The 20,580-nt window shown below is 47.4% G+C and overlaps 1 protein-coding gene across 3 annotated transcripts in view; it reads right to left on the reverse strand.

Annotated features, from left to right (window-relative positions):
- ZBED1 (zinc finger BED-type containing 1) overlaps positions 1 to 20,580 on the reverse strand; it is a 506,379-nt gene that overhangs the window by 184,875 nt on the left and 300,924 nt on the right. For 2 of the 3 annotated variants that reach the window (XM_063955483.1, XM_063955485.1), the window contains exon 4: positions 18,098 to 18,199. The exons of the other annotated variant lie outside the window; for it this stretch is intronic. In XM_063955483.1, coding sequence (XP_063811553.1) covers positions 18,098 to 18,199 — 102 coding nt within the window. The remainder of the gene's footprint in view (positions 1 to 18,097; positions 18,200 to 20,580) is intronic. 3 annotated transcript variants of the gene reach the window in all.

A 20,580-nucleotide genomic window follows, 5' to 3' on the forward strand; every position in this document is an offset into this window, starting at 1 on the left:
GGAAAACCACGCATCATCACACACCTCATTTAATTTCTCAGATTCAGGAAAACTACAGGTAGTTTTTCCTCACCGAACATAATACCCCTTTTTGGTGGTACTCGTATTATCAGAAATGTGTAAAACATTTTTCATTGCCTCAATCATGTAACGTGTGGCCCTACTGGAAGTCACATTTGTCTCTTCACCGTCGACACTGGAGTCAGTATCCGTGTCGGCGTCTATATCTGCCATCTGAGGTAACGGGCGCTTTAGAGCCCCTGACGGCCTATGAGACGTCTGGACAGGCCCAAGCTGAGTAGCCGGCTGTCTCATGTCAACCACTGTCTTTTATACAGAGCTGACACTGTCACGTAATTCCTTCCAACAGTTCATCCACTCAGGTGTCGACCCCCTAGGGGGTGACATCACTATTACAGGCAATCTGCTCCGTCTCCACATCATTTTTCTCCTCATACATGTCGACACAAACGTACCGACATACAGCACACACACAGGGAATGCTCTGATAGAGGACAGGACCCCACTAGCCCTTTGGGGAGACAGAGGGAGAGTTTGCCAGCACACACCAGAGCGCTATATATATACAGGGATAACCTTATATAAGTGTTTTTCCCCTTATAGCTGCTGTATCTTTAATACTGCGCGTAATTAGTGCCCCCCCTCTCTTTTTTAACCCTTTCTGTAGTGTAGTGACTGCAGGGGAGAGACAGGGAGCTTCCCTCCAACGGAGCTGTGAGGGAAAATGGTGCCAGTGTGCTGAGGAGATAAGGCCGCCGATAAGGGGGCGGAGCCTATCTCCCGTTTTTCTATGTATTCTGGCAGGGGTTAAATGCATCCATATAGCCCAGGAGCTATATGTGATGCATTTTTTGCCATCCAAGGTGTTTTTTTTTATATTGCGTCTCAGGGCGCCCCCCCCCAGCGCCCTGCACCCTCAGTGACCGGAGTGTGAAGTGTGCTGAGAGCAATGGCGCACATCTGCAGTGCTGTGCGCTACCTTGTTGAAGACAGGACGTCTTCTGCCGCCGATTTTCCGGACCTCTTCTGCCTTCTGGCTCTGTAAGGGGGCCGGCGGCGCGGCTCTGGGACCCATCCAGGCTGGGCCTGTGATCGTCCCTCTGGAGCTAATGTTCAGTAGCCTAAGAAGCCCAATCCACTCTGCACGCAGGTGAGTTCGCTTCTTCTCCCCTTAGTCCCTCGATGCAGTGAGCCTGTTGCCAGCAGGTCTCACTGAAAATAAAAAACCTAAACTAAAACTTTCACTAAGAAGCTCAGGAGAGCCCCTAGTGTGCACCCTTCTCGTTCGGGCACAAAGATCTAACTGAGGCTTGGAGGAGGGTCATAGGGGGAGGAGCCAGTGCACACCAGATAGTCCTAAAGCTTTCTTTAGATGTGCCCAGTCTCCTGCGGAGCCGCTATTCCCCATGGTCCTTACGGAGTCCCCAGCATCCACTTAGGACGTTAGAGAAAACAAAACAAACTGGCAGACTAAAATAATCAAATTATAAAAAATATTGAAAAAAGGGGATACTATTGAACAATATTCCCCTATGTGCCTCAAATGCCCTATGGGTCACATGCCCCGCCAGCATGTTCAGCTACATGCTCCTCTGTGTCCCCCCATACATTGCCTCTGGGAGGCAAAGCGGAGGTTGATACTGCTAACTGGGAGCACAGTGCGCTTCTATAGCTTGTACGATGCACCACACGCTAGTCGCAGCACTGCATGGCAAAGAAGAGAGTTTAAGACAGTAGCTGGCATAAGAGAGATCACAGGTACTGGAGCTCACCCGCACAGCATCGGAGCCAGCTGCGGGCAGACAGGTGGGTCAGAGATATTGCCGGGGAAGCTGTCTGCTGTCTCTCTGGAGCAGCACAGCACTGCCGGTAAAAAAAACAAAAACCTGCTCCTCTGTAACTCCTTGGCGCCCCCTCAAATCATGCACCCTGGGCACATCCCCCCTTAGCGCCCCCCTCCCCCTAGTTACGGCCCTGGTATAATTGCAATCCACAAGAATAGATGTATACTCCTACCTGGTATTCTGTTATGAGCATATTTATTGCACTCTATGGTGCAGAGTCTGACAAATCTCTGTGCATGGAGGCAAATGGCAAGCTTAAACATTCCCAGATAAGAACTGACACATTTTGAGTATGTCCGTCCTATTCAGAGTCAGGCGGGACTTGGCCAGATCTGTATTTCCATGAAATTGTGTGTATCAGGCTGAGAACTGGGTATCGATAATAGAGATGAGCGCCTGAAATTTTTCGGGTTTTGTGTTTTGGTTTTGGGTTCGGTTCCGCGGCCGTGTTTTGGGTTCGAACGCGTTTTGGCAAAACCTCACCAAATTTTTTTTGTCGGATTCGGGTGTGTTTTGGATTCGGGTGTTTTTTTCAAAAAACACTAAAAAACAGCTTAAATCATAGAATTTGGGGGTCATTTTGATCCCAAAGTATTATTAACCTCAAAAACCATAATTTACACTCATTTTCAGTCTATTCTGAATACCTCACACCTCACAATATTATTTTTAGTCCTAAAATTTGCACCGAGGTCGCTGTGTGAGTAAGATAAGCGACCCTAGTGGCCGACACAAACACCGGGCCCATCTAGGAGTGGCACTGCAGTGTCACGCAGGATGTCCCTTCCAAAAAACCCTCCCCAAACAGCACATGACGCAAAGAAAAAAAGAGGCGCAATGAGGTAGCTGTGTGAGTAAGATTAGCGACCCTAGTGGCCGACACAAACACCGGGCCCATCTAGGAGTGGCACTGCAGTGTCACGCAGGATGGCCCTTCCAAAAAACCCTCCCCAAACAGCACATGACGCAAAGAAAAAAAGAGGCGCAATGAGGTAGCTGACTGTGTGAGTAAGATTAGCGACCCTAGTGGCCGACACAAACACCGGGCCCATCTAGGAGTGGCACTGCAGTGTCACGCAGGATGTCCCTTCCAAAAAACCCTCCCCAATCAGCACATGATGCAAAGAAAAAGAAAAGAAAAAAGAGGTGCAAGATGGAATTGTCCTTGGGCCCTCCCACCCACCCTTATGTTGTATAAACAAAACAGGACATGCACACTTTAACCAACCCATCATTTCAGTGACAGGGTCTGCCACACGACTGTGACTGATATGACGGGTTGGTTTGGACCCCCCCCAAAAAAGAAGCAATTAATCTCTCCTTGCACAAACTGGCTCTACAGAGGCAAGATGTCCACCTCATCTTCACCCTCCGATATATCACCGTGTACATCCCCCTCCTCACAGATTATCAATTCGTCCCCACTGGAATCCACCATCTCAGCTCCCTGTGTACTTTGTGGAGGCAATTGCTGCTGGTCAATGTCTCCGCGGAGGAATTGATTATAATTCATTTTAATGAACATCATCTTCTCCACATTTTCTGGATGTAACCTCGTACGCCGATTGCTGACAAGGTGAGCGGCGGCACTAAACAGTCTTTCGGAGTACACACTTGTGGGAGGGCAACTTAGGTAGAATAAAGCCAGTTTGTGCAAGGGCCTCCAAATTGCCTCTTTTTCCTGCCAGTATAAGTACGGACTGTGTGACGTGCCTACTTGGATGCGGTCACTCATATAATCCTCCACCATTCTATCAATGTTGAGAGAATCATATGCAGTGACAGTAGACGACATGTCCGTAATCGTTGTCAGGTCCTTCAGTCCGGACCAGATGTCAGCATCAGCAGTCGCTCCAGACTGCCCTGCATCACCGCCAGCGGGTGGGCTCGGAATTCTGAGCCTTTTCCTCGCACCCCCAGTTGCGGGAGAATGTGAAGGAGGAGATGTTGACAGGTCGCGTTCCGCTTGACTTGACAATTTTGTCACCAGCAGGTCTTTGCACCCCAGCAGACTTGTGTCTGCCGGAAAGAGAGATCCAAGGTAGGCTTTAAATCTAGGATCGAGCACGGTGGCCAAAATGTAGTGCTCTGATTTCAACAGATTGACCACCCGTGAATCCTTGTTAAGCGAATTAAGGGCTGCATCCACAAGTCCCACATGCCTAGCGGAATCGCTCCCTTTTAGCTCCTTCTTCAATGCCTCCAGCTTCTTCTGCAAAAGCCTGATGAGGGGAATGACCTGACTCAGGCTGGCAGTGTCTGAACTGACTTCACGTGTGGCAAGTTCAAAGGGCATCAGAACCTTGCACAACGTTGAAATCATTCTCCACTGCACTTGAGACAGGTGCATTCCACCTCCTATATCGTGCTCAATTGTATAGGCTTGAATGGCCTTTTGCTGCTCCTCCAACCTCTGAAGCATATAGAGGGTTGAATTCCACCTCGTTACCACTTCTTGCTTCAGATGATGGCAGGGCAGGTTCAGTAGTTTTTGGTGGTGCTCCAGTCTTCTGTACGTGGTGCCTGTACGCCGAAAGTGTCCCGCAATTTTTCTGGCCACCGACAGCATCTCTTGCACGCCCCTGTCGTTTTTTAAAAAATTCTGCACCACCAAATTCAAGGTATGTGCAAAACATGGGACGTGCTGGAATTTGCCCATATTTAATGCACACACAATATTGCTGGCGTTGTCCGATGCCACAAATCCACAGGAGAGTTCAATTGGGGTAAGCCATTCCGCGATGATCTTCCTCAGTTGCCGTAAGAGGTTTTCAGCTGTGTGCGTATTCTGGAAAGCGGTGATACAAAGCGTAGCCTGCCTAGGAAAGAGTTGGCGTTTGCGAGATGCTGCTACTGGTGCCGCCGCTGCTGTTCTTGCGGCGGGAGTCCATACATCTACCCAGTGGGCTGTCACAGTCATATAGTCCTGACCCTGCCCTGCTCCACTTGTCCACATGTCCGTGGTTAAGTGGACATTGGGTACAACTGCATTTTTTAGGACACTGGTGAGTCTTTTTCTGACGTCCGTGTACATTCTCGGTATCGCCTGCCTAGAGAAGTGGAACCTAGATGGTATTTGGTAACGGGGGCACACTGCCTCAATAAATTGTCTAGTTCCCTGTGAACTAACGGCGGATACCGGACGCACGTCTAACACCAACATAGTTGTCAAGGCCTCAGTTATCCGCTTTGCAGTAGGATGACTGCTGTGATATTTCATCTTCCTCGCAAAGGACTGTTGAACAGTCAATTGCTTACTGGAAGTAGTACAAGTGGGCTTACGACTTCCCCTCTGGGATGACCATCGACTCCCAGCGGCAACAACAGCAGCGCCAGCAGCAGTAGGCGTTACACGCAAGGATGCATCGGAGGAATCCCAGGCAGGAGAGGACTCGTCAGAATTGCCAGTGACATGGCCTGCAGGACTATTGGCATTCCTGGGGAAGGAGGAAATTGACACTGAGGGAGTTGGTGGGGTGGTTTGCGTGAGCTTGGTTACAAGAGGAAGGGATTTACTGGTCAGTGGACTGCTTCCGCTGTCACCCAAAGTTTTTGAACTTGTCACTGACTTATTATGAATGCGCTGCAGGTGACGTATAAGGGAGGATGTTCCGAGGTGGTTAACGTCCTTACCCCTACTTATTACAGCTTGACAAAGGGAACACACGGCTTGACACCTGTTGTCCGCATTTCTGGTGAAATACCTCCACACCGAAGAGCTGATTTTTTTGGTATTTTCACCTGGCATGTCAACGGCCATATTCCTCCCACGGACAACAGGTGTATCCCCGGGTGCCTGACTTAAACAAACCACCTCACCATCAGAATCCTCCTGGTCAATTTCCTCCCCAGCGCCAGCAACACCCATATCCTCCTCATCCTGGTGTACTTCAACACTGACATCTTCAATCTGACTATCAGGAACTGGACTGCGGGTGCTCCTTCCAGCACTTGCAGGGGGCGTGCAAATGGTGGAAGGCGCATGCTCTTCACGTCCAGTGTTGGGAAGGTCAGGCATCACAACCGACACAATTGGACTCTCCTTGTGGATTTGGGATTTCGAAGAATGCACAGTTCTTTGCTGTGCTGCTTTTGCCAGCTTGAGTCTTTTCATTTTTCTAGCGAGAGGCTGAGTGCTTCCATCCTCATGTGAAGCTGAACCACTAGCCATGAACATAGGCCAGGGCCTCAGCCGTTCCTTGCCACTCCGTGTGGTAAATGGCATATTGGCAAGTTTACGCTTCTCCTCCGACAATTTTATTTTAGGTTTTGGAGTCCTTTTTTTTCTGATATTTGGTGTTTTGGATTTGACATGCTCTGTACTATGACATTGGGCATCGGCCTTGGCAGACGACGTTGCTGGCATTTCATCGTCTCGGCCATGACTAGTGGCAGCAGCTTCAGCACGAGGTGGAAGTGGATCTTGATCTTTCCCTAATTTTGGAACCTCAACATTTTTGTTCTCCATATTTTAATAGGCACAACTAAAAGGCACCTCAGGTAAACAATGGAGATGGATACTAGTATACAATTATGGACTGCCTGCCGACTGCAGACACAGAGGTAGCCACAGCCGTGAACTACCGTACTGTACTGTGTCTGCAGCTAATATAGACTGGTTGATAAAGAGAAGATGTCTATGTAACTATGTATGTATAAAGAAGACTGAAAAAAATCCACGGTTAGGTGGTATACAATTATGGACGGACTGCCTGCCGAGTGCAGACACAGAGGTAGCCACAGCCGTGAACTACCGTACTGTACTGTGTCTGCAGCTAATATAGACTGGTTGATAAAGAGAAGATGTCTATGTAACTATGTATGTATAAAGAAGAATGAAAAAAAACCACGGTTAGGTGGTATACAATTATGGACGGACTGCCTGCCGAGTGCAGACACAGAGGTAGCCACAGCCGTGAACTACCGTACTGTACTGTGTCTGCAGCTAATATAGACTGGTTGATAAAGAGAAGATGTCTATGTAACTATGTATGTATAAAGAAGAATGAAAAAAATCCACGGTTAGGTGGTATTACAATTATGGACGGACTGCCTGCCGAGTGCAGAGACACAGAGGTAGCCACAGCCGTGAACTACCGTACTGTGTCTGCTGCGACTGGATGATAAATGATATAAAAAATATATATATATCACTACTGCAGCCGGACAGGTATATATTATATATTATATAATGACGGACCTGCTGGACACTGTCTGTCAGCAGAATGAGTTTTATTTTTATAGAATAAAAAAAAAAAAAAACACACAAGTGAAGTCACACGACGAGTGTTTAACTTTTTCAGGCAATCACAATATAAGTATACTACTAACTATACTGGTGGTCAGTGTGGTCAGGTCACTGGTCAGTCACACTGGCAGTGGCACTCCTGCAGCAAAAGTGTGCACTGTTTAATTTTAATATAATATGTACTCCTGGCTCCTGCTATAACCTATAACTGGCACTGCAGTAGTGCTCCCCAGTCTCCCCCACAATTATAAGCTGTGTGAGCTGAGCAGTCAGACAGATATATATAATATTATATATAGATAATAGATGATGCAGCACACTGGCCTGAGCCTGAGCAGTGCACACAGATATGGTATGTGACTGACTGAGTCACTGTGTGTATCGCTTTTTTCAGGCAGAGAACGGATATATTAAATAAACTGCACTGTGTGTCTGGTGGTCACTCACTATATAATATATTATGTACTCCTGGCTCCTGCTATAACCTATAACTGGCACTGCAGTAGTGCTCCCCAGTCTCCCCCACAATTATAAGCTGTGTGAGCTGAGCAGTCAGACAGATATATATAATATTATATATAGATAATAGATGATGCAGCACACTGGCCTGAGCCTGAGCAGTGCACACAGATATGGTATGTGACTGACTGAGTCACTGTGTGTATCGCTTTTTTCAGGCAGAGAACGGATATATTAAATAAACTGCACTGTGTGTCTGGTGGTCACTCACTATATAATATATTATGTACTCCTGGCTCCTGCTATAACCTATAACTGGCACTGCAGTAGTGCTCCCCAGTCTCCCCCACAATTATAAGCTGTGTGAGCTGAGCAGTCAGACAGATATATATAATATTATATATAGATAATAGATGATGCAGCACACTGGCCTGAGCCTGAGCAGTGCACACAGATATGGTATGTGACTGACTGAGTCACTGTGTGTATCGCTTTTTTCAGGCAGAGAACGGATATATTAAATAAACTGCACTGTGTGTCTGGTGGTCACTCACTATATAATATATTATGTACTCCTGGCTCCTGCTATAACCTATAACTGGCACTGCAGTAGTGCTCCCCAGTCTCCCCCACAATTATAAGCTGTGTGAGCTGAGCAGTCAGACAGATATATAATAAGATTTTACTTACCGATAAATCTATTTCTCGTAGTCCGTAGTGGATGCTGGGGACTCCGTCAGGACCAGGGGGAATAGCGGCTCCGCAGGAGACAGGGCACAAAAGCAAGCTTTTAGGATCACATGGTGTGTACTGGCTCCTCCCCCTATGACCCTCCTCCAAGCCTCAGTTAGGTACTGTGCCCGGACGAGCGTACACAATAAGGAAGGATCTTGAATCCCGGGTAAGACCCAAACCAGCCACACCAATCACACCGTACAACTTGTGATCTGAACCCAGTTAACAGTATGATAACAATGAAGTAGCCTCTAAAAAAGATGGCTCACAACAATAATAACCCGATTTTTGTAACAATAACTATGTACAAGTAATGCAGACAATCCGCACTTGGGATGGGCGCCCAGCATCCACTACGGACTACGAGAAATAGATTTATCGGTAAGTAAAATCTTATTTTCTCTAACGTCCTAGTGGATGCTGGGGACTCCGTCAGGACCATGGGGATTATTCCAAAGCTCCCAAACGGGCGGGAGAGTGCGGGTGACTCTGCAGCACCGAATGAGAGAACTCCAGGTCCTCCTCAGCCAGGGTATCAAATTTGTAGAATTTTACAAACGTGTTCCCCCCTGACCACGTAGCTGCTCGGCAAAATTTTAAAGCCGAGACCCCCTCGGGCATCCGCCCAAGATGAGCCCACCTTCCTTGTGGAATGGGCATTGACAGATTTTGGCTGTGGCAGGCCTGCCACAGACTGTGCAAGCTGAATTGTACTACAAATCCAACGAGCAATAGTCTGCTTAGAAGCAGGAGCACCCATCTTTTGGGGTGCATACAATATAAACAGCAAGTCAGACTTTCTGACTCCAGCCGTCCTGGAAATATATATATATATATATATATATATATATATATATCTATTTTTAGGGCCCCGACAACGTCTAGCAACTTGGAGTCCTCCAAGTCCCTAGTAGCCGCAGGCACCACAATATGTTGTTTCAGGCGAAACGCTGACACCACCTTAGGAAGAAACTGGGGACGAGTCCGCAGTTCTGCCCTGTCCGAATGGAAAAACAAATATGAGCTTTTTTTTAAGACAAAGCCCCCAATTCTGACAATCGCCTGGCCGAGGCCAGGGCCACAACATGGTCCCTTTCCATGTGAGATATTTCAAATCCACAGATTTGATCGGTTCAAACCAATATGATTTGAGGAATCCCAACACTACGTTGAGATCCCACGGTGCCACTGGAGGCACACAAGGGGCTGTATATGCAATACTCCCTTGACAAACGTCTGGACTTCAGGAATTGAAGCCAATTTTTTCTTGAAGAAAATCTACAGGGCCGAAACTTGAACCTTAATGGACCCCAATTTGAGGCTCATAGACACTCCTGTTTTCAGGAAGTGCAGAAATCGACCTAGTTGAAATTTTTTCGTGGGGCCTTCCTGGCCTCACCCACGCAACATATTTTCACCACATGTGGTGATAACGTTGTGCGGTCACCTCCTTCCTGGCTTTGACCAGGGTAGGTATGACCTCTTCCGGAATGCCTTTTCCCTTAGGATCCGGTGTTCAACCGCCATGCCGTCAAACGCAGTCGCGGTAAGTCTTGGAACAGACAAGGTCCCTGCTGGAGCAGGTCCTTTCTTAGAGGGAGATGCCACGGTTCCTCTTGGAACAGACATGGTTCTTGCTGAAAGCAAATCCCATCTTAGCTCCCGAGGCCATTAGTCCTCTGTGAGCATCTCTTGAAGTTCCGGGTACCAAGTCCCTCTTGGCCAATCCGGAGCCACGAGTATAGTTCTTACTCCTCTACGTCTTATAATTCTCAATACCTTGGTTATGAGAAGCAGAAGAGGGAACACATACACCGACTGTTACACCCACGGTGTTACCAGGACGTCCACAGCTATCGCCTGAAGGTCTCGTGACCTGGCGCAATACCTGTCCCGTTTTTTGTTCGGGCGGGACGCCATCATTTCCACCTTTGGTCTTTCCCAACGGTTCACAATCATGCGGAAAACTTCCCGATGAAGTTCCCACTCTCCCGGGTGGAGGTCGTGCCTGCTGAGGAAGTCTGCTTCCCAGTCGTCCACTCCCGGAATGAACACTGCTGACAGTGCTATCACATGATTTTCCGTCTAGCGAAAAATCCTTGCAGTTTTGACCACTGCCCTCCTGCTTCTTGTGCCGCCCTATCTGTTTACGTGGGCGACTGCCGTGATGTTATCCCACTGGATCAATACCGGCTGACCTTGAAGCAGAGGCCTTGCTAAGCTTATAGCATTACAAATTTGCTCTTAGCTCCAGTATATTTATGTGGAGAGAATTCTCCAGACTTGATCACACTCCCTGGAAATTTTTTCCCTGTGTGACTGCTCCCCAGCCTCTCAGGCTGGCCTCCGTGGTTACCAGCATCCAATCCTGAATGCCGAATCTGCGGCCCTCTAGAAGATGAGCACTCTGTAATCACCACAGGAGAGACACCCTTGTCCTTGGATATAGGGTTATCCGCTGATGCATCTGAAGATGCGATCCGGACCATTTGTCCAGCAGATCCCACTGAAGAGTTCTTGCGTGAAATCTGCCGAATGGAAGCGCTTCGTAATAAGCCACCATTTTTTACCAGGACTCTTGTGCAATGATGCACTGACACTTTTCCTGGTTTTAGGAGGATCCCGATTAGCTCGGATAACTCCCTGGCTTTCTCCTCTGGGAGAAACACCCTTTTCCTGGACTGTGTCCAGAATCATCCCTAGGACCAGCAGACGTGTCGTCGGAACAACTGCGGTTTTGGAATATTTAGAATCCACCCGTGCTGTCGTAGAACTACTTGAGATAGTGCTACTCCGACCTCCAACTGTTCTCTGGACCTTGTTCTTATCAGGAGGTCGTCCATTTTCTTTGAAGACGAATCCTGATTTCGGTCATTACCTTGGTAAAGACCCGGGGTGCCTTGGACACTCCAACGGCATCGTCTGAAACTGATAGTGACAGTTCTGTACCACGAACCTGAGGTACCCTTGGTGAGAAAAGCAAATTTTGGGACATGGAGGTAAGCATCCCTGATGTCCCGGGACACCATATAGTCCCCTTGTTCCCAGTTCGCTATCACTGCTCTGAGTGACTCCATCTGGATTTGAACCCTTGTAAGTGTTCAAATTTTTCAGATTTAGAATCGGTCTCACCTAGCCTTCTGGCTTCAGTACCACCCTATAGTGTGGAACAATACCCCTTTCCTTGTTGTAGGAGGGGTAATTTTATTATCACCTGCTGGGAATACAGCTTGTGAATTGTTTTCAATACTGCCTCCCTGTCGGAGGGGGACATTGGTACAGCAGACTACAGGAACCTGCGAGGGGGGAAACGCCTCGACATTCCAATCTGTGCCCCTTTGATACTACTTGTAGGATCCAGGGGTCCTGTACGGTCCCAGCGTCATGCTGAGAACTTAGTAGAAGCGGTGGAGGGCTTCTGTTACTGGGAATGGGCTGCCTGCTGCAGTCTTCTTCCCTTTCCTCTATCCCTGGGCAGATATCTTATAGGGACGAAAAGACTGAGGCTGAAAAGACGGTGTCTTTTTCTGCAGAGATGTGACTTAGGGTAAAAAACGGTGGATCTTCCAGCAGTTGCCGTGGCCACCAGGTCCCATGGACCGACCCCAAATAACTCCTCCCCTTTTATACGGCAATACATCTTTGTGCCGTTTGGAATCTGCATCCCCTGACCACTGTCGTGTCCATAAACATCTTCTTGCAGATATGGACATCGCATTTACTCTTGATGCCAGAGTGCAAATATCCCTCTGCGCATCTCGTATATATAGAAATGCATCCTTTAAATGCTCTATAGTCAATAAAATACTGTCCCTGTCAAGGGTATCAATATTTTTAGTCAGGGAATCCGACCAAGCCACCTCAGCTCTGCACATCCAGGCTGAGGCGATCGCTGGTCACAGTATAACACCAGCATGTGTGTGTATACTTTTTAGGATATTTTTCTGATAAGCATGTGAGCGCCTTATCCACCCTGAGGGGTGTTTCCCAATGCGCCTTAACTTCTGGCGGGAAAGGGTATACCGCCAATAATTTTCTATCGGGGGAAACCCACGCATCATCACACACTTCATTTAATTTATCTGATTCAGGAAAAACTACAGGTAGTTTTTTCACCTCACACATAATACCCTTCTTTGTGGTACTTGGAGTATCAGAAATATGTAACACCTCCTTCATTGCCCTTAACGTGTGGCCCTAAAGGAAAATACGTTTGTTTCTTCACCGTCGACACTGAAATCAGTGTCCGTGTCTGGGTCTATGTCGACCGACTGAGGTAAATGGGCGTTTTTACAAGCCCCTGACGGTGTCTGAGACGCCTGGACCGGTACTAATTTGTTCGCCGGCCGTCTCATGTCGTCAACCCACTTGCAGCGTGTTGACATTATCACGTAATTCCATAAGTAAGCCATCCATTCCGGTGTCGACTCCCTAGAGAGTGACATCACCATTACAGGCAATTTGCTCCGCCTCCTCACCAACATTTTCCTCATACATGTCGACACACACGTACCGACATACAGCACACACATAGGGAATGCTCTGATAGAGGACAGGACCCACTAGCCCTTTGGGGAGACAGAGGGAGAGTTTGCCAGCACACACCAAAATGCTATAATTATACAGGGACAACCCTTATATAAGTGTTCCTCCCATATAGCATTTAATATATATGTATATCGCCAAATCAGTGCCCCCCCTCTCTGTTTTAACCCTGTTTCTGTAGTGCAGTGCAGGGGAGAGCCTGGGAGCCTTCCCCTCAGCCTTTCTGTGAGGGAAAATGGCGCTGTGTGCTGAGGAGAATAGGCCCTGCCCCCTTTTCGGCGGGCTTCTTCTCCGGAGATTGTGAAGTCTGGCAGGGGTTAAATACATCCATATAGCCTCAAGGGCTATATGTGATGTATTTTTCGCCATACAGGTATTCTACATTGCTGCCAGGGCGCCCCCCCCCCGCGCCCTGCACCCTCCGTGATCGCTGTGGGAAGTGTGCTGACAGACAATGGCGCACAGCTGCAGTGCTGTGCGCTACCTGAGGAAGACTGAAAAGTCTTCTGCCGCCTGGTTCCGGACCTCTTCAATCTTCAGCATCTGCAAGGGGGTCGGCGGCGCGGCTCCGGGACGAACCCCAGGGCGAGACCTGTGTTCCGACTCCCTCTGAAGCTAATGGTGTCCAGTAGCCTAAGAATCCAATCCATCCTGCACGCAGGTGAGTTGAAATTCTCTCCCCTTAGTCCCTCGATGCAGTGAGCCTGTTGCCAGCAGGACTCACTGAAAATAAAGAACCTAAAAACTTTTTCTAAGCAACTCTTTAAGAGAGCCACCTAGATTGCACCCTTCTCGGACGGGCACAAAAACCTAACTGAGGCTTGGAGGAGGGTCAAAGGGGGAGGAGCCAGTACACACCATGTGATCCTAAAAGCTTGCTTTTGTGCCCTGTCTCCTGCGGAGCCGCTATTCCCCCTGGTCCTGACGGAGTCCCCAGCATCCACTAGGACGTTAGAGAAATAATATTATATATAGATAATAGATGATGCAGCACACTGGCCTGAGCCTGAGCAGTGCACACAGATATGGTATGTGACTGACTGAGTCACTGTGTGTATCGCTTTTTTCAGGCAGAGAACGGATATATTAAATAAACTGCACTGTGTGTCTGGTGGTCACTCACTATATAATATATTATGTACTCCTGGCTCCTGCTATAACCTATAACTGGCACTGCAGTAGTGCTCCCCAGTCTCCCCCACAATTATAAGCTGTGTGAGCTGAGCAGTCAGACAGATATATAATATTATATATAGATAATAGATGATGCAGCACACTGGCCTGAGCCTGAGCAGTGCACACAGATATGGTATGTGACTGAGTCACTGTGTGCTGTGTATCGCTTTTTTCAGGCAGAGAACGGATTATAAAGTAAACTGCACTGTCCTCACTAGTAAACTCTCTCCACTCAGTCTCTACACTTCTACAGTAACAGTACTCCTCCTAGTCAGCTCCAGTAAATCTCTCTCAGTCTCTTATAATCTAAATGGAGAGGACGCCAGCCACGTCCTCTCCCTATCAATCTCAATGCACGTGTGAAAATGGCGGCGACGCGCGGCTCCTTATATAGAATCCGAGTCTCGCGATAGAATCCGAGCCTCGCGAGAATCCGACAGCGTCATGATGACGTTCGGGCGCGCTCGGGTTAACCGAGCAAGGCGGGAAGATCCGAGTCGCTCGGACCCGTGAAAAAAAACATGAAGTTCTGGCGGGTTCGGATTCAGAGAAACCGAACCCGCTCATCTCTAATCGATAATGAACAGGCATATTTATAATGGGTGCAGAGTGTTCCTGGGTCCATGGAGGCCCTACAGAACACATCCTGCCCACAAATAATACCTACATGGTTCCAACAATCTGGTACTCCATCCGCCGTGGCTCCAAATTCCAGAATTATGGCTCTGGGAGTGTACCAGAGCCTTTGCTATCTTGTACGCATGCCCCTTCTACCTCAATGTTACTTAGAATATGGCGCTGTGGAGGAGGGAGAACAGGACTGCTGTCACAAGGTAAGATGTGGTGGACCTGCTTCCCAGAGGAAGGGACCACTGCAAATGGTCCTCCTCAGGTGTTTATACGCTCCTGTGACAATGGAACTGCCCTGACTTGTGGGAGTGACATGAAAAGTGCAGTTTGGCATGTATCTAAAGCTCCATGTGTCCAGGAGAGGGAAGCCTGTTTCTTACGGATCTCTTGCACCTAGCTTTGGGCTGCTGCAAGTGTCAGCACTGATTATGGCAGGTGTAGCAATTGATATAAATCAGTTTATAGCACTTTCCACTTGTATACACACGGAACCTTGCATTAGTCATACAGAATCTCTCATTAGCATAAGGTAGTAAATGTGGCTTCTGCGGCTACAGACACTTTGCGTTCAACTCAGATCTAGCCCAAACCTTTAATCAATATTAATAAAACTCTTTGTTTCCGATTGAGAGTTGCTTGTGGTGCTGCATTATGTGTATGGGAATAAATGCAGCTCTTCCCACGTATGTAGAGTTGTGCTTGTACAACTAGCACTTATCACTATCAGCACACATTTGCTCCAGCCCTATACTTGGTGCCTGAAATCAGATTTCTGTTTAAACACAACTCAACAGAGCCCACAATTTTGCCAACACATTTACAATAGGCCTTCATAGCAACTAGCCTCTACATGCCAATGTCCTGTGGCCACCTAGTTACACCCATTCACTGGCATATCTACAATGGGTGCAGTGTGTGCGGTGCACACGGGCCCCTGGGTCCAGAGGGGGCCCACAGCGCACACACTGCACCCATTTCTTCTATACTCACCTTTCCGGTGTCCATCGGTTACTGTGTGTCGGCCCCCTCCTCTCCCGTAGCCATCACCGCCGCTGCTACGCTGCTAGAGCACTGATCACTAGAGACTCTGGCACAGTGCCAGAGTCTACAGCGCATGCGGAAAATGGTACGGCGTCCATTTTTCCAGAGTCCTGCGCATGCGCTATATACTCTGGCACTGTGCCAGAGTCTCAGTGCTGAGAGCGCTAACAGCGGGGGTGACGGCTACAGGAGAGGAGGGGGCCCACACACGGAGTCTGCACACGGGTCCCCTCCTCTCTAGAAACACCTCTGCACCCATTCACGAGTGTAGATGACATGTAGATGCGTACAGTTACTCGGGATACGGTCTCTAGATCGACACTATCTAGGTCGACCACTATTGGTCGACAGTAACTAGGTCGGCAGGGTTTCCAGGTTGACAGGGTCTGTAGGTCAACATGTTCTAGGTCAACAGATGAAAAGGTCGACATGAATCTTTCACAATTTTTTCTTTTTTTTAACCTTTTCATACTTAACGATCAATGTGGACTACGATTGGAACGGTAACCTGTGCCGAGCGAAGCGGTAGCAGAGCGAGGCACCTTGCCCGTGTGAGGGGACACGGTGTACTAAATGGGGTTCCCGGTCACTCTACGAAGAAAACGACACCAAAAAAACATAAAAAACTCATGCTGACCTGTTGACCAGTTGGCCTAGACCATGTCGACCTAAAGACCCTGTCAACCTAGTTACTGACGACCAATAGTGGTCGACCTAGACACTGTCGACCTAGTTACTATCTACCTTCCATACCACACCCATCTTTTTGTTCATTAAGTGGAACTGAACAATTCAAGCCTGGGCTTTCAATTTCACTGCCAATGCATATATGCACATATAACCTGAAACTGTTCCAGAGAAAGGAAAAGTTACACCTAAAGCACCATACACGATCCCCGTGTATATTGGCAGATATTGGGGTGCCGGCATCGGCAAGCGCATAAACACTTGCTGATGCCAGCGGGGAAAGGAGCGCCAGCGGGGGGAACGACACCCATGTTGCATCTGCAACATGGCTGTCGTTAATGAGGACCTCCCTCATCTGTACATGTTTAGACGAGGGAGGGGGTCGTTAACGATGCGCCGGAGCACTGAGTGTACACTCTGGACGAGATTGTAAAAGTTCTCGCTCAGATTGGCCCTTCTGGGCGAGATCTTTTACTTTCTCTCCTAGTGTGTATGGGGCTTTACCCCTCTGGACCAATTTTGCAATATATGGCACAATATAAATTTATAAATTTAGAAAAAAAAACCCTATTTGAATGATAATTGGTATGGTAGATGTTTAAAATGGTTAGGGGACAAACCTTACTCCACTTGCCTTCATGATGTAGATGCAGGGCCGGTTCAAGGGGCGTGGCCTAATACAGGGGGCGTGGTCAGTTACGCCCCCTGTACATTGCTAGCGCCGCTTGAATGCTGAGCGGTGCGCGATGACGTCATCGCGCACTGCACAGCAAAAGGTCCTCTCCACGAAGGGAAACTAGACGCTATGCGTCTAGTTCCCTTCGTGGAGAGGACCTTTGCTGTGAAGGTGCGCGATGACGTCATCGCGCACCGCTCAGCAAAGTTACTCTCCACGAAGGGAAACTAGACGCATAGCGTCTAGTTCCCTTCACAGGAGGCGGACGGGGACGGCAGCGGGCAGCGGACGGGGGACACAGCGGGCAGCAGTGGCGGATCTTGCCACGGTGCGGCGCCCTCCGGAAGGCGGCGCCCCGGGCAAAAGTCCTGCTTGCCCGTGGCAAGATCCGCTACTGTGTAGATGCTATGTTGTCTCATTGTATCTTTCTATCAATCAAGTTCCTTCATTTTCTTCTACAAGAAGGCTGCTCCTCCAGCATGATAGGGGAGAGTCATATTTCGGAAACACTGAATCCTAATTCAGCACGAGTTGTAGTTTTGCGAACATTTGCACAATTACAACTCCTTCCACTATCATGCGGGGATCTGCCCAGCACAGTGCATGGCCGCCCCGCACGCCGGATCCTTTTCCCCTGCTAAAATGCAAGCGTTTCCCTTTATAGCAAAGCGCTTGCATGTTTATTGCAGCCCCCTGCCTTCGCCCCCTAACACTGTGGTCATGCTACTTAAAGTGATTGTACAGTGTTGTAGGCATTATATAACATTACACATGGGTCATGTGGCATGATTAAAGTTATAATGCATGCACAGTTAAAATGCTTTACGTAGCATTACAATCGTGTTGGTATACTATCACTGCATTCTCATGTCGGCATAGTCACTGTCCAGTGTCCACATAGTGAATGTCGACATAATATGTATCCTCATGAAACAGAACTGTATTTCATTAATATTACATACCATGTTGTATTATATCGTTCACATAGGCTTAGGCAAAACTTAAAATAAATGTCAAAATAAATAAAACACTCACCATTATTTATCAATACAGAGAGGCCAAGGTTTGTTGCTTTGAAATTCTGTACACAATTCCGAATGGACTTCATGGAAGCCAAATCACAGAATAAAAATTCCACTGGGGAAGAAAACAAAACAACACACACAAGCATAAATACATTTTTCAAAGGATTGTGAGAAGCAGTATACTGAACTCAATTTTCCCTTATCCAACAGGGATTACGCAGAGACTTCTGCAGATAAAAAGAGCAATTGGTACTAATCATCTGCCCGTTTTATTTAGGGCAAGCAATTCAATTTTCAAGCCGGCACCATTCTAGCTAGAAACAGCAACATAATACATTAGCAGTACTGCCGACGCACAGCGGGACCACCACGCAAGTAGCTGATTCAATATGCAGTTTATCAGTTCTCTAGGGAAGAGTGACATCATTCTCTCCTAGTGAGCTGATTAACTGAATTATTATGTAAACTGGTTAATCTACCTAAATTGTTTTCTTCCATTGTGAATAATCAAATAGCACTTTCTAAAATCTAAACCTGCTAATACTTCTCCAAAAATGTCCCCACAATTGCAAATGTTTAATGATCAAATTATGCAAATTATAGTTATTTTAACCTGATGCGGTATTATTTTTTAAAAACCTAGATCGGAGGCATCATTATGGGGGTGCGGACCGCCCCCAGGTGTCACCCTGCAAGGGGGTGACCCCAAAATGCCGACTCCTCCACAGTGACATGGAGCTGGGTGCTGCACTGTGACATTTCCGTCACTGGATAAGAGTTGGTAGCGCAGGCAAGGGTCTCTGGGGGCAGGCCACCATCACCAGGATGGGCATGCCCCCGGGAGTGATGTAAGCGCCGGGTCCCGCTAAGACCACACCCCCTTCATTATATGTCAAGCCCCCTTTTTGGCAGTACACGGCAAAAGCTAACCTCAGCATCGGGTGTCACAGACCCCCCCTGGAGCCACCACTGATCTGGATTACACTGCCAGATTTTCCAAGCAGCAAGTATTTGCTGGAAAGAAATTGTAATTGAGATAAAAATTGGTTGAGATTTAAACATTTGCATAAAATTTTACTCAAGTTATTAAGATGTCCTTCCCTTATTTCATTAGCTGCAAATAACCTTATGTCCAGGCAATGACCTAGTTTAACAGTTGAAATTAATGTCTCAATTTGTTATGTTTGTAATGCTGGTATATGATATTAAAGTCACTGTTAGAGTTGCTGCTGCTGCTGTTATTACCTTAATTTGTCACATAAAACCATAACCTTATTTTCAGCGGCAAAGTCACTAAAGTTTAAAGCATTTTAAAAAGTTAAATCGTCTTTCCAAAGAAAATTGCAAACTACATGAGCTGAACATCAAAGTCAGGCTACATTTACAGCATTGCGGCCCTCAATTCTACTCCCAGACACTTTCCTAATCCTAGACCTATAAAATTACTTGCAGAAAAAGGCATGCATTTTAATATTTCATCTTGTCAGATCAGTGCAGTTTAAAGGAAGATATTCATTACAATTTAGCCAAGCAGACCGGCTATATGAACAGTGAATAGAGATTATTAATCAAGGGAGAAATCAGACAGCCAATTGAGTGAAGTATGACTTGGAAATAGCAGTAAATGGACATGTGTTCACCTGGACTTAAAGATAGAGAAACATATTTTGTTTGACATTAATGATATACTGATAGTTTGATTTATCGATTATCTTTGTGTGACTCAGCATGGTGCAAAAACATGTAGGATAAAAAAACAGGGCTACAATTCCAGAGATAAGGCCATGCAGCACCTATATTGGAGGCTGCAGTACCAACAAACTACTCTGTCATCCACAACCCAAGACTGGACCGCAGGGGTGGCGGGGTGGCTATCTGCTTCAAAAAAGAACTTAAACTTAGGGTCCACCCTATTGAAACTACTCGCTCATTCGAGTGCATTGCTGCCCGGAGTTCGACAGGATTAGGTTTCAGAGTACTTCTCATTTACCGGCCACCTGGAGATGGAAAGATATTTCTACAAGAAATTGCAGACACTGTTGCTGGCCTGGTTCTGGAACATCAAAGATGGCTCATCCTCGGGGATTTCAATGCATGGGTGGATGATGATCTCTCACGCCTTGGCCAAGACCTCCTGTGCACAATGAATGGTCTGGGCTTCACACAGGTCGTTCCCTCTGCCACACATAAAAGTGGTCACACTCTCGACCTTGTCTTTCAGATTGGATTAGAAGTCACTGACCTAAAAATAAACCCAGTCATCTGGTCAGACCACTACTCCCTCTGGTTCTCAGTTGCAACCCCTCAAATAAGATCTCTGCCCGTGGAGTTGACCAGGTATCGTCCAAGGAGGGGTATGACTCCCCAGGCTCTTGCAGCAAATCTGGATCTCTCTGCTATACTGGGTGCCTGTGAAGATCCCTGTTCCCTAGTCCGTTATTATAATAGGGATGTTATGGCTGCAATTGATGCTATCGCCCCTGTGCGTTTAAG

The sequence above is a fragment of the Pseudophryne corroboree genome, chromosome 2, assembly GCF_028390025.1.
Source record: "Pseudophryne corroboree isolate aPseCor3 chromosome 2, aPseCor3.hap2, whole genome shotgun sequence".
In the NCBI taxonomy this organism is placed as follows: Eukaryota; Metazoa; Chordata; class Amphibia; order Anura; family Myobatrachidae; genus Pseudophryne; species Pseudophryne corroboree.